Genomic DNA, 14,114 nt, shown 5'->3' with positions numbered 1-14,114 from the left:
ATAACGGCTAAGCAATCGACAGGGGAAAAATGTTGCCCGAGGAAAGGATAGTATATGCCTTCTCGATTATCTCTTTGGGCGATGTACCAATGCTACAGGTGACCGTATGTCAAGGAACTTTGCACCGACAAAGCGGAGCTCCCGACATTAACTCAACTATCCACATTATGGTGCAACTAAGCAATATGGAGATCAAAACGTTGCACTGAATTCGGAGAGATATGGAAAATGAACCAAGGTTCTCGGTGTGGGTCTGACCCAGGGATATGGAGACTGGAACTGCGCATGGTGTGCCGGGTGGCCTGACCAAGAGATACGGAGACTGGAACTGTGCACGGTGTTCCTCGGAAAGTCTGACAGAGGGATACAGGGAATAAAACTGTACACGGTGCTGCCGGTGTGGATCTGACCCCGAAGTACGGAGACGGGAGCTGTTCCCGGTGTTCCCGGTATGGGTCTGACCCAGGGATGTGGAGACTGGACTGTGTACTGTTCCCAGTGTGGTTCAGACTCAGCGATACGGAGACTGGATCTGTTTACGGTAGTACCGGTATGAGTCTGACCCAGGGTTAGGGAGACTAGAACAGTGCACGGTATTCCGGGTGTGGGTCTGACCCAAAGATACAGAGACTGTGTGCGAGCGAACAATTCTACTTACAGTCATATGGAGGTGACTCGCAGAGTCTTTACAGAGCCACCAGAAACTGCTGCCCTCCCGCTGGTTTGGCCCCTTTCCTCGACAAGACCGAGCACTAAATCTAGAACCACAAAGTACCCAAGGAAAACATGAAAGGATAAATCAGATCCATCAGCTCCAGGAATAAACTGTCTCTGTATACCTTAACGGGAGGAAGAGACAGATCATAAGACCATAAGATACAAGAGCAGAAGTAAGTCATTCAGCCCATCGAGTCTGCTCTGAATGAAGCAAGGGCTGATGCAATTCTTCCAGTCATCCCCACTCCCATGTCTTAACTCCACCCCGCCCCCCGCACCCTTTGATGCTCTGGCTAATCAAGAACCTATCTATCTCTTCCTTAGATACACTCAATGACTTCGTCTCCACAGCCGTTCGTGGCAACAAATGCCACAGGTTTAGCACCCTCTGACTAAAGTAATTTTCTCTGCATCTCGGTACTAAATGGACGTCCTTCAATTTTGAAGTCGTGCCCTGTTGTCCAAGATCATGTATTAACCCGTCAGGTTCAACCTCCTCAAGCAAATCATTTCAAATTTTTCTTAGTTGAACTCACTCTTTCACTTCCTTATCCAACCCAGATATAAAATCGCCTGGAGTAGGGTCTCGGAACAGATCCCTGTGGAACACCACTCGTTACTGACCTCCAGGTAGAATACGCTCAATTTACAAACACCTTCTGTGAGTAAGCCAATTCTGAATCCAGGCAGCCAAATTTCCTTGGATCTCATGCCTCCAGACCCATGTACCTCACTATAAAGGATCAATGAGTAAGAAGCTGTGCACTATTAAATGGTCAGGGAAAAGGGGGCACTTTACTGTGAAGGGTTCAGTGAAGAGGGAGTATTTCTATGTGAAGGGATCAATGATGAGGGAGCATTACACTATGAAATGGTCAGCGATGAGGGAGCACCTCATGATGAAAGGGTCAGTGATGAGGGAGCACCTCACTATGAAAGGGGTCGTGATCTGGATCTTACTACCAAATCACAATAAATGAGTTCAGTACCTAAACTGCACAATTAGTGAGGGTTAGACTGAGAACAAAGAGAGGGAGGAATTTGTGAGTGCTGGTATGAGTCTGTAAATCTGTGTCTGATAACACATGCCTGCATCTCGGAGGCATATCTGTAAATTGAGTCTGTACTTGCACATGATGTATCTGTGTGTGCTTCTGCAATAGTACTGATGTGTGTGTATAAACATACATCACATTTCTTTGTGTGATCACACGGGTGTGAGTGGAGGTGGTGAATACCTGCACGTCCCATGTGCAATGATACTTCTGTGTTTACCGACAAGTGCTGGGCAATGTCCACTCACGTTCCACAGTGAGGGTGATGGCTCCCTCCACTGTCCTGTGTTCATTCTCCTCCACACACTCATAGACTCCAGACTGCTGGGGTGTCACCTGAGGAAACTCCAGCCACAGCTGGCTGCTGGAACTTGTTGAGTTCAGTGGGACACCGAGATGTCTCCATGTCAGATTAGATGCTGGGAAAATCTGAACGGAACAGAGGATCGATGTAGGAATCCCCTTCCTTCATACTTATGTTCATGTTGTTGGGAGAAGTCATTGAGAAATTCTGTGGGCCGTCTAAGCATTAACAGAGGTCAGTACAACAATCTCGAGGCCCTTTCAATGATTGATGAATTATGTAAGATCATATATCAGTGTAAGTCAGTTTTAAAACGTGAGCGGGGCCTGTCAGGACATGCGGAGCAGGAGATCATGGAGTGAGTTGGAGACAGTTCCTTGTGGACTTTATGCGTCAGTATGAGGAGCATTTGATAGCTTTGGACCTGTACTCACTGGAGTTCAGAAGAATAAGGGGGAATCTCATTGAAACTTATAGAATATTGAAAGGCCTAGACAGAGTGGATGTGCAGAGGATGTTTCCTGTAGTGGGTAAGTCTAGGAACAGATGGCACAGCTTCAGAATAGAGGGAGGTCCATTTAGATGAGAATGCATTTCTTCAGAAAGAGGGTGGTGAATCTGCGCAATTCATTGCCACAGTTGGCTGTGGAGGCCAAGTCAATGGGCATCTATAAAACAGGTTTATAGGTCCTTGCTTAGGACGTCAAATATTACGGGAGGAGGCCAAAGAATTTGGTTGAGGTGAAGAGGATAATAAATCAGCCATGACGCAGCTTGCATTGCCGATTCAATGGGCAGAGTGGCTTAATTCCGCTCCTATATCTTACGGTCTTTGGTCTGAATTCCTCGTCACAAGCTCACAGCCAAGGAACGCCCCGCACAGGTTATGGAGAAAGTGGAGTCCAGTTTGAAGCGCAGAATCGAAGAATAGTGCGGTATGGGACAGCCAATGCTGAGGGAGTGATGTGGGCAAAGATGCAGCGCTGAGCATCATCAATGGATTGTTGTGACACTGAGGGAGCGCCACACAGGCGGAGTGGCGATACTGAGGGAAGATCACACTGTCGGAGGGGCGATACTGAAGGAGGGTCACAATCTAGGAGCTGTCTCTCCTAATGTTGGAATTTTCGGCAGAATTTGACAAATGACAGCTTTTGAGACTGCCAGAGGACTTTGGGAGTGTGGAATATCACCTAGCAGTGGACTGAAACAGTTTCTTTGCTTAGAAGGATTGTTTTAGTCCGTGTTTCTCGGCGCTGAGTGATGAGTGCGGCTAGAAGTTTGCTAAAGTTCAAGTCTGAGTTTGCCAGGAGTGGGGACAGATTTATCCCGTTAGTAACAATGGAAAACTCTTCCCATTCAGACTGCCTAGCCCTGGGCAGCTAGCTGAAGAGGACTCTGTGCTTTCGAGCAGCGGACCAGCCGGGGTAATGTTTTATCTCTTAGCGACAGAGCTGAGGTTTCTTCTAACACCGCACGGACCTCCCTGCCTATCCACTCCTTCTCCGCTCCCGTCCCGTCCAGTTTCGTCTCTGAACTGTTTTTTTCACTATCTGCTGGTTCTGTTTCGTGTACACTGTGTTACCATTCAACCCCCACCGCCCGCCCCCAGCCGTACTGTTTGAACTTTTGAGTAGAACTGCGTCATGGCTGGGTACGGCTCCAAGATGGTGCTGCCTAACTCCTATGCACAAGCTGCTGGAACGGGAGTGGCAGCTGACGAAGAAGACAACCCATTCAAATTACAGTGATCGCGGGATCGTCGCAGCAGGAGGCGGAGCGAGGGGCTCGGGAGAGCGCTGAGTGCTGGGAAGCAGCTGAGGACATGAGGTGAGTCTGCATTGGTCCCACCCATGGAGTTTGTGCCCAGGACCTAAAGAACACTGGGGTGGACTTCTTTTGGGGAAATAGGAAGCACTGGGTCTCTGCAGCGGTCCTGAGTCCTCCGATCGCAGAGGGTGGACAGTCCTTGGCGTGCGTGCTCACCCAGCTGGCTGCTGTCTACCTGAGGACCCTGCAGAGATACATGTACTATGTTTACCCTCCGAGGTGACCCGTTCTGGCGTCGCATTTTCTCCACCGGGGACACTGCCTGCAGGAGGGCACGTGGATTCCTGCGGATAGCGTACTGCTCTGAGGGATCTACTCCGCTTCTATCGGAACTGTGGAGGGTATGGGGTCTTGCTTCTTCCAGGCAGGGTGCTCCTGTGCCGTTGGGGAACGGTGCACTGGCTGCTGGGGGAACTGGTCCCAATTCTATTACGATGGGTGTCGGGAGGGCGCTGGGTAGTGGACTGGTTCCGGCTGCACCACCACCCGATATGCTTGTCGGAACCAGGCATCAGAAGACCACGCAGGAGAGGGTCCTGCACAAGGTGAGCCGTGTTACGGGGTGACCTTGCACACTTTCCACTTCCTTGCCTTCGTCTGCCAACCGGAAACGCCTTGGCGGTCCGTGTTACCATCTCGCAGCGGAGTAAGTCCCCAGTGGAAGTCTCTTTACGCAAGGGTCCTTCCCCTGTACATTGGGGACCTGGGGTGGAAGGTGTTGCATTGGGTAGTACTGTACTACAGATTCCTGAGTGGGTTCCCTGACATTGCGTCCAGCTGACCATTCCGAGTACACGGAATGTGAGAGGTTGCAGCTGCTCCTTGAGTTTCTCGGGGTGTTTCTGAGAGGCTTTGGCTGCATTTTAGTCCCGCGTTCTTTATATACGGACACCCAGTTCGGAAGAGGGCGATGCGTGAGGAGGATCTCTTGGTGGGCTTGGTCCTGGGCCTGGCCAAGATGGTCATTCACGGGTCTAGGCGGTGGACGGTGGAGGGCGCTGTCGGAGCCGACCTCCTGCCCCTTATCCAAGGATATGTTCATGCCCGGCTGTTCTTGAAGAGGATGTACATATTCGTGGCGGGCACATTGGGGGATTTCTGTGAGCGGTGGTCTTACCACGGTATAGACTGTTTTATAAAGGATGTAACCATATTTTAGTCTAAGTATACTTACTGTCATGTAAATATTGATTGTACCTTTTGCATATGTGATGTAAATAAACTTCTATAGTTTTATTTTTAAAACAAAAGGAGCAGGTAAGCTGCCGGCACGATATTTAAAGCAGCAGAATACGAGTAGTGTTATACCTGTAATTAAGAAAGGGGATACATTAGTGTCATCATCTAAAGAAATAAACGAGGTTTTTTCAACAGTTCTATGAACATTTATATGCATCGCCGTTTAACCCTGACCAAGAGAGTGGAAACTGATTTCAAACTACCGCTCCCTTGCGGCTATACCCACTTATGGGAAAGGCTTCGGGATTAAACCCCGAGGACAACTCCGGAGCTGGAGTCCCTAAGGCAGTCTGACGTTGCCTTCAACCTCGTTCTGGCAACTCCTGCGACGACACTGGTGCCAAGCTGTATTGGCCCGTGCCCTTCCCTTGGACAACATCGGTGGTGTGGAGAGGGGAGACTTACTGCATGGGCAACTGCCGGTCTTCCATACAACCCTGCCCAGGCTTGCGCCCTGGAGAGACGGAAGTTAGACTTTCCAAGCGCAGATCCATGGTCTCGCGAGACTAACGGATGCCATCCAGTTAACCATGACCAGGAGGAGTCAAATCCGTTTTTTGCTAACATAAAATTGCCTACATTATCGCCACAACAAGCTGAGTCCTTGGATGCCCCAATTACTGAGGCTGAGGTCAGACGGGCTATTGCAGCTATGAAAATGGGGAAATCTCCAGGTATGGATGGCTTCCCAGTTGAATATTATAAGAAATTACTGGACATATTGGCTCCTATTCTAACAAAAATATATTCAGAAGCATTTAATTTAGAATCTTTACCTAATATCTTTAATGAAGCATTAATATCGTTGATTCCAAAAAGGAGAGGGATGCAATAGATTCTTCCAATTATAGGCCTATATACTTAATTAATGTGGACTGTAAGATACTGACTAAAATATTGGCTTCGTGATTAGGGAAAGTATTGCCATTTATAATTAATATTGACTAGGTTGGCTTCATTAAAGGCAGATCCCCAACTGACAATTTAAGGAGATTACTGCACTTACATGGCTGACCTCCTCAAGTAGTATCCCAGTTACTGCCATCTCCCTGGACGCCGAAAAGGCCTTTGACAGGGTTGAGTGGAGATTTTTAACCACAGCCTTGTCATTCTTTGGGTTTGGCTCTATCTTTAAATCATGGATTAGAATTTTGTGTAAAAACACTAAGGCTGCAGTTATTACAAATGGTATCATATCCCCATTTTTCAACATTTCACTGGGTACACGCCAAAGCTGCCCCCTCTCCCCACTGTTATTTCTGATTTTTTGGAACCATTGGCAATCATGATTAGAGCAGATCCAAATATTAGAGGGGTGAAGGAAGGCGGAAAGGAATATAAGCTAATGCTATATGCTGATGATATTTTATTACTGATTAGTGACCCTCCTAATTCCTTACCCCCACTGATGAAAACAATTCACCTATATTCTGAGGTATCGGGTTATAATATCAACTGCAATAAATCTGAGGCTATGCCAATGTCAAAATTGTGTTATTCAAATTCAGTTTCTAAGTTTAATTTCAGATGGGTGCCAGTTGGAATGAAGTATCTAGGGGTCAAACTCAGTCAGAATTTGGATGAAATAATTACTTTAAATTAGGGTCCATTATTGAGTAGGATTAGAAATAATCTGGATAAGTGGAGGGCACTGAGACTGTCACTCTGGGGTAAAGTTAATGTAGTTAAAATGGTCATAGCACCTCAGTTTATCTATATTTCTATAATGCTTCCTTTAAATATATCAGATTTGATCTACAAGCAATACAACAAAATTATCAGTGATTTTCTATAGGATAAGAAGAAGCCTGGAATTAAAATGAGTAAGGTGTGTATATCCAGGGACATGGGTGGGCTGAGTCTACCAGACATCAGGCAATATAAATTATCCTTTGAAATGACCAGATTAGCTAAACATTTGGGACAGGGCTGATGTTGATTTAGATTGGGTAATTATAGAATGGAGCCTGGCTGCACCGCATTATCCCCTTAACATCATCTCACAACATGTGGAAAACAAGACTAATCTAAGTCCTATACTATTTCACTCAAGGAGTGTGTGGAGTACAATTCATAAAGATTGTAGAATGTCACACTTAAACCAGTTATACTCCTCGCTCTGAAATAACCCTGAGATATGCATTGGGAAAAGAATGATGTACTGAAAAGAATGGAAGATTAAAGGTGTAAATATAGTATGTGATCTCAATGAGAATGGGATTTTTATGTCATATGTGGATTTGCAGAGAAAATATAACTTTGTAGATAAAGGGAATTTTTGGAAGTATTTACAAATAAGACATTGCATTAGTAGCATATTTAAGAACGGTGACCCACGAAGTCACTCTTTAACTGAATACTTCACATTACCACAGGAAGTTCATAAAGCATCAGTGCTTTATAAAATGTTCAAGCACTCTGTGAGTAAATTGTGTAACAACCTCAAAGCAGCATGGCAGAAGGATCTTGGAAGGGATATTGAAGATAATGAGTGGTCAAATATTTTATCAAATGTGGGCAGACATATTAGGAAAGTGAGAAGGAAATTTATTCAGTATAAGATAGTACACAGATATTATTGGATACCAACTAGACCCGACAAAATAGGCATTGTTGATTAATAATTTTTGCTGGAAATGTAAAAATGAGGGGGCACACATTTTCACATGATTTGGGAGTGTTCCATGGTATGTCCATTTTGGTGTAAAGTTCTTGATCTGTTGGGGAATTGGTCGAGTTCCACACTGCCCTTGTGCCCACGGCTTTGACTCTTGAGTGATAGGACAATGTTACCTAATGTAAACAATGACACATTTACTATTTTAAAGGTGGGTCTCATCACAGTTGTAAGAATTATATTGCAAAACTGGAAAAAACCCGGATGTCCCAATGTGAAGGAATGGACTGAGGAAATGATTAAGATTTCATCATATGAACACGTGTGGGGAAGAATTAACAGTGAGAGAAAAGTGCAAGGTGTGTGGGATCAATTTTGGCTGTATGTTAATTTAAGCTTAAATTAGAACTTCTTTCTGTTTTTAAGTTTTACTTGTTTTCCTGTCATGGGATGACTGTATAAACATGCTGTACTGTATCTGCTCTGTGATATGCTGTGCTGCTTTGTAAAATAAGAATAAATAATAATAAAAATTTGAACTACAAAATAAGGAGCAGTACTGAGGTAGTGTCACATTGTGGGGAGATCAATGGTGAGGAAGGATCAGGTTGTCGGATTGGCCACGCTTTGTTAAGTCTGCAGTGTTGGAAGAATGATGCTGAGGGGTACAACTGAATATCTTTCAGATAAGATGGTAAATTTAAAGCCCAGCAGCCCTCAGCATTTTTGAAAGAATGATGAGTCTCTTCAAAGAGGAGTGCTCATGGATATTCAGGACATCTATCACTAAGTACACAATTCAGTTTTCCTTATACTGAAATTTGCAGGATATTTCCATCATAAACACAAGAAAATCTGCAGATGCTGAAAAAGCAAAGCAACACACACAAAATGCTGGAGGAACTCAGCATGCCAGGCAGCATCCGTGGAAAAGAGCAAGCAGTCGATGTTTTGGGCTGAGGCCCTTCATCAGGAAATAATTTAGTAATTATACTGAAATTTGTGGAATATTTCTGTGTACTCTGTGGAGTATTGCTGTACCTGAATGATAACTGATCCCCATACTTACACAGCACAGTTAGTGTGAGGGTCTGCTCCGATGAAACAGATGGGTATCTGACTCTGCAGGTGAGACCCTGCCCGTGGTGTTTGAGCGCTGGGGTCATGGTCAGGACAGAAGTGTATGTCAGAGTGTCGTGCCTCCGAGTTACGCTGCTTGAGACTGATGGTGCTACATCAGTGGGGCTGAGCCAGGTTAAGGTGGCTGAAGTTCCATCACACGTGGTGTTGAAGATGCAGCTTATGTTCACAGACTTTCCTTCAACAAGTTCAGCAGCGAATATCGTGGGTTTATCTGTGAAATCTAACACAGAGAAATAGATCCTTTTAGTTCAATATCACCAGATGCATCAGTTCAGATAGAAATCCCAGTTCCACAAGAGAAAAGATGTTTACAGGATGATCCCTGAACAATGAGGGTACAGTGTGAGGGAAAGTTGAACAGTGTGGTGGTCGTTACTGTTCTGAAAGCTGTTGAGAGGGGAAATGGGAAACAGAGTCCTCCACTGACAGCCACAATATCACACAGTCACTGATACATCCAGTGGGGTCCGTCCTTCCCCAGACAGTGAGATATGGGCCAAGTGGACTTGGTCATGGTGGAGATGAGTTCAAAAAGTTCAAATTAAATTTATTAGCAAATTACATGTGCAGGTTGTCACCATATAATTTACGACCTTGAGATTCATTTTCTTGCATTTACAGGAAAAAATGAAATTGAATAGAATTTACAAAATCTGTACTAACAAAGATTAACAACAACCATAGAACAAAAGTACAGTACTGAGAACATAAATTGTAAGGAGTCATTGAAAGTAAGTCTGATGTCATAGAACCGGTTCAGACAAGTGATGTTTAAGGTTATCCACACCATTCAGGAGACTGGTGATTAAAGGATATTAAATGTTCCTGAACTGGATGGTGTGGGACTCAAGGCTTCTGTACCTCGTGCCCCATGTTAGTAGTGAGATCAGGGCAGAGCCTTGATGGTCGATAAAAACACAAAGGACGATAGAAAGGAAGGATGTGCGGATGGTTGGGATGGAGATGGAGACGGAGTGGAGGGTCGGTGGGAAGCCGAACACTGTCACATGCAGAGGTGCCTAATTCGGTAAGAAACTGCACGTAACTCTGAAAACCACTCGTGTCTAAGTCAGTTGTACTTCAATATGATTGGAAACATAGATTGATTTTGATAATATAGTAACAGTCAATAAGCTGAAAAGACAGAGGCTGCACTGGGAATGAGTTTGAAGTTTCCTGACAATTGAGAGTTGTGACGATGTGAATGTGGGCCGAGGAAAGGTTTATAATATTCCCCACTGATTGTTGAATGTCTGCTCTTTAGTGACCGCACAGAAAACCTACCAGAAACACGGAGCCGCGTAATAGGAAAATAGTTGTAACGATTCCCTCCGTCAAATTTAATCCTGAAAAAGTATTAAAACAAAACCCGATAACCTTTTACAGTACAGAGAAGGCACTGATATGGGTCCGCGCAAACAGAGTATAACTGCTCCCAAATGCGGCATCCCTGATACAGCCCCTCCCAGCGCACTCCTTTGACTTTAACAAGGCACTCCGCAGCAGCGTGCATCAGTCAGAAGCGGGATACAAAATGTAACCGGAGCCCGAGCGTGTGCAGAGTCGCCAAAAATATACTCATGGCTCACCCTGTCAAACGCTTTCTCCTGGTCAAGGGAGAGAAAGACGACGAACAGACTAGCCTCTTGGGATAAGTGGATCAGATCCCTCAGAGTTCCCACACCCCGCACCAAATCCGGCGACTGCATCTTCCTCCAGCAGCTTCTGTCCGACGTGCCCACCTTACTCCTCTCACTGAGCGCATCGCGAGGTCTCAACGCGAGTAGGAAGGTCCCGCTATTGCTGGATCCAAAATCCCTCCCAGAGCCAGGTCTTGGGGCAGGACAGGGCAGGTCTCCCACTCACCGCTACCACCCGGTACCGTATAATCCGATCTCGGAGCAGACAACCCACTGATCCTCCCGGAGTTTGAACGAAGGGCACGAGTCGTCGGGGACTTCCCACCTCTACAACCTTGTCACGCTCCACAGAAACAACATTCGCAGCGACCCCTCCCTCCTCACCTGCTGATACACTCTTTCTCATAATTGCGTGGGGTGGTGATCCAGGGCTACTCCGGTTCCCCTCGTGCACTGGGACCGGAATCTCTCAGCAGGGCACGGCCTCGATTGAGGCAACAGTTTGAGAGACTAACCCCACCGGTGACTCTCCACTCACAGGCGAGCCCTGTTCTCCAGGGATTTCCTCCTCCCCAGAGGATGGGTGCTGTGGGCACACAGTCTCAACCGAAGGCAATTCTGTCACCTCACGCACTCCCTCTAAAATGGCGCCGCCTAGCCGCCTGGAGGACACAAGCTCAAGAGAAGTCACATCGCCAGAGGGACCTTGTATGGCACCGCTATCCTCCAGATCTGGGCAGACATACTCTTAGCATAAAGCCTTTGCTGGAGGCCCCTGGCCTGCAAATTCAATGGACACATCTCTCCGTACCTTCAGACCACGAGGGTGCTGCGACCCGTTAAATTCCACTTCAGAGGCGACGTCAGCCTCAGGTACCACTTCCCCATCCCCCGACTTTCCCAGGTTTTTGTTGGAGCTCAGACACCATCGGGTCCCTCGAGTTCAGCAGTAACATCCCGCTCCACCTCCGGCGGAAAGGCCTCGAGATGTTTCTTCTTTTGCTTTGCCTTCCTGCCCTTTATCTGAACCCAACCTCAGCACCTTCAACGTCGATCCCATACCGCCAGTGACACGGGGGTTGGGGGAGGGCGGAAATCGGAAAGAGGAAGAAGAATACCTCGGGAAGGCCCAGCGGTGCCACCTTGCGGCTCCGAGGTGGAGTTAGCAGCCTGGCAGTTCGGGCAATTCTTTCGAATATGCCCAAACTCTTTTCAGGTGTGGGATCGCGGTCGGCCTGTGGCCCAAGGAATACTAAAATAATGCCCCCCAAATTGCGCCTGAAAGCCCCCATCTGCATCCTCACCCCGCATAAGCAACCGGCTCAGAATGGATAAAGGCGAAATGTCCTGTATCGCATTGGGGTTACTTCTGACCGCACCTCACGCAGTGAACGCAGGCGAGGGAGGAGGGACGCATCGCGGGATGTGAAGATGGGCATCGGAAAAAAATAACCACCTTCACGGGGGCCAACACGGCTCCACCGTAAGGAAAACCCAACTGAATGCCAGGAACACATCTCTGCCAGCCCTAAAATAGAATATGGTCTTCCCGTTCAATTTCGCAGCCGTGAAAATCATCGCGGCCACCAAAAGTCCCAGCCGTGGCTTTTAAAAGGCCATTCCTACTGCTGAAGTTGGTACAGTGCATTGCGCGACATTTTTCAAAGTCAAATATTTAAGAGGGTGACACTCTTCGCAAGATCTAACTCCAGAAGCCTGGGAAAAGCTGCGGCAGCCGATCTCTGGCACTGAGTCTGGTTCTGCAGTGCAGAAGGGAGGGTGGAAGAAGAGGAGAGCGGTAGTGATCGGGGACTCGATAGTTAGAGGTACAGACAGTAGGTTCTGTGGTCGTGACAGAGACTCCCGGATGGTTTGTTGCCTCCCGGGTGCCAGGGTACCAACTAGAGTATTAAATCTCCTATTAGGAAACGAGTTAGGGCAGGTGACAGAAATGTATGTAGGGGAACACTTTGGTTCCAGTGATCATAACACCATTAGTTTCAACTTGATCATGGATAAAGAAAGATCTGGTCATCGGGTTGAGATTCTAAGCTGGAAAAAGTCCAAATTTGAAGAAATGAGAAAGGATCTAAAAAGCGTAGATTGGGACAGGTTGTTCTCTGGCAAGGATGTCATTGGAAAGTGGGAGGGCTTCAAAGGAGAAATTTTGAGAGTGCAGAGTTTATATGTTCCTGTCAGGATTAAAGGCAAGGTGAATAAGAATAAGGAACCTTGGTTCTCAAGGGATATTGGAACTCTGATAAAGAAGAAGAGAGAGACATATGACATGTATAGGAAACAGGGAACAAATAAGGCACTTGAGGAGTATAAAAAGTGCAAAAAAATACTTAAGAAAGAAATCAGGAGGGCTAAAAGAAGACATGAGGATGCTACGGCAGTCAAGCTGAAGGATAATCCAAAGAGCTTCTACAGGTATATTAAGAGCAAAAGGATAGTAAGGGATAAAATTTGTTCTCTTGAAGGTCAGAGTGGTCGGCTATGTATGGAACCAAAAGAAATGAGGAAGATCTTAAATGGATTTTTTGCATCTGTATTTACTAAGAAAACTGGCATGGAGTCTATGGAAATAAGGCAAACAAGTAGTGAGGTCATGGAACCTATACACATTGAAGAGGAGGAGGTGTTTGCTATCTTGAGGCATATCAGAGTGGATAAATCCCCAGGACCTGACAGGGTATTCTCTCAGACCTTGAAGGAGACTATTGCTGAAATTGCTGGGCCCCTGGCAGATATATTTAAAATGTTGGTGTCTACAGGTGAGGTGCTAGAGGATTGGAAGATAGCTCAAGTTGTTCCGTTGTTTAAAAAAGGCTCTAAAAGTAATCCAGGAAATTATAGGCCGGTAAATTTGACGTTGGTAGTAGGTAAATTATTGGAAGGAGTACTAAGAGATAGGATCTACAATTATTTGGATAGACAGGGACTTATTAGGGAGAGTCAACATGGTTTTGTGTGTGGTAGGTCATGTTTAACAGATCTATTTGAGTTTTTCTAGGAGGTTACCAGGAAAGCGGATGAAGGGAAGGCAGTGGATGTTGTCTACATGGACTTCAGTAAGGCCTTTGACAAGATCCTGCATGGGAGGTTAGTTAGGAAGATTCAGTCGCTAGGTATACATGGAGAGGTAGTAAATTGGATTAGACATTGGCTCAATGGAAGAAGCCAGAGAGTGGCAGTGGAGGATTGCTTCTCTGTGTAGCGGCCTGTGACTAGTGATGTGCCACAGGGATCATTGCTGGGTCCATTGTTATTTGTCATCTATATCAATGATCTGGATGATAATGTGGTAAATTGGATCAGCAAATTTGCTGACGATACAAAGATTGGAGGTGTAGTGGACAGTGAAGGTGGTTTTCAAAGCTTGCAGAGGGATTTGGGCTGAAAAATGGCAGATGGAGTTTAATACAGACAAGTCTGAGGTATTGCACTTTGGAAGGAGAAACCAAGGTAGAACATACAAGGTAAATGGTAGGGCACTGAGGAGTGCAGTAGAACAGAGGAATCTGGGAATTCAGATACAAAATTCCCTAAAAGTGGCGTCACAAGTA

The 14,114-nt window shown here is 46.1% G+C and overlaps 1 protein-coding gene across 1 annotated transcript in view; it reads right to left on the bottom strand.

The window, feature by feature from the left end:
• Positions 1–2,184: 2,184 nt before the first annotated feature.
• The window catches only part of LOC140201666 (myeloid cell surface antigen CD33-like), an 89,259-nt gene continuing 77,329 nt past the window's right edge, over positions 2,185–14,114 (bottom strand). Inside the window, exons 3-5 of the mRNA XM_072266130.1 lie at positions 10,190–10,239; positions 8,832–9,125; positions 2,185–2,294 (exon numbers count right to left, since the gene is read on the bottom strand). Coding sequence (XP_072122231.1) covers positions 2,185–2,294; positions 8,832–9,125; positions 10,190–10,239 — 454 coding nt within the window. The remainder of the gene's footprint in view (positions 2,295–8,831; positions 9,126–10,189; positions 10,240–14,114) is intronic.

Source organism: Mobula birostris, chromosome 8 (genome assembly GCF_030028105.1).
Source record: "Mobula birostris isolate sMobBir1 chromosome 8, sMobBir1.hap1, whole genome shotgun sequence".
Classification (NCBI taxonomy): Eukaryota; Metazoa; Chordata; class Chondrichthyes; order Myliobatiformes; family Myliobatidae; genus Mobula; species Mobula birostris.
The sequence above is the reverse complement of the archived record's forward strand: the minus strand, read 5'-3'. Positions and strand labels throughout refer to the sequence as shown.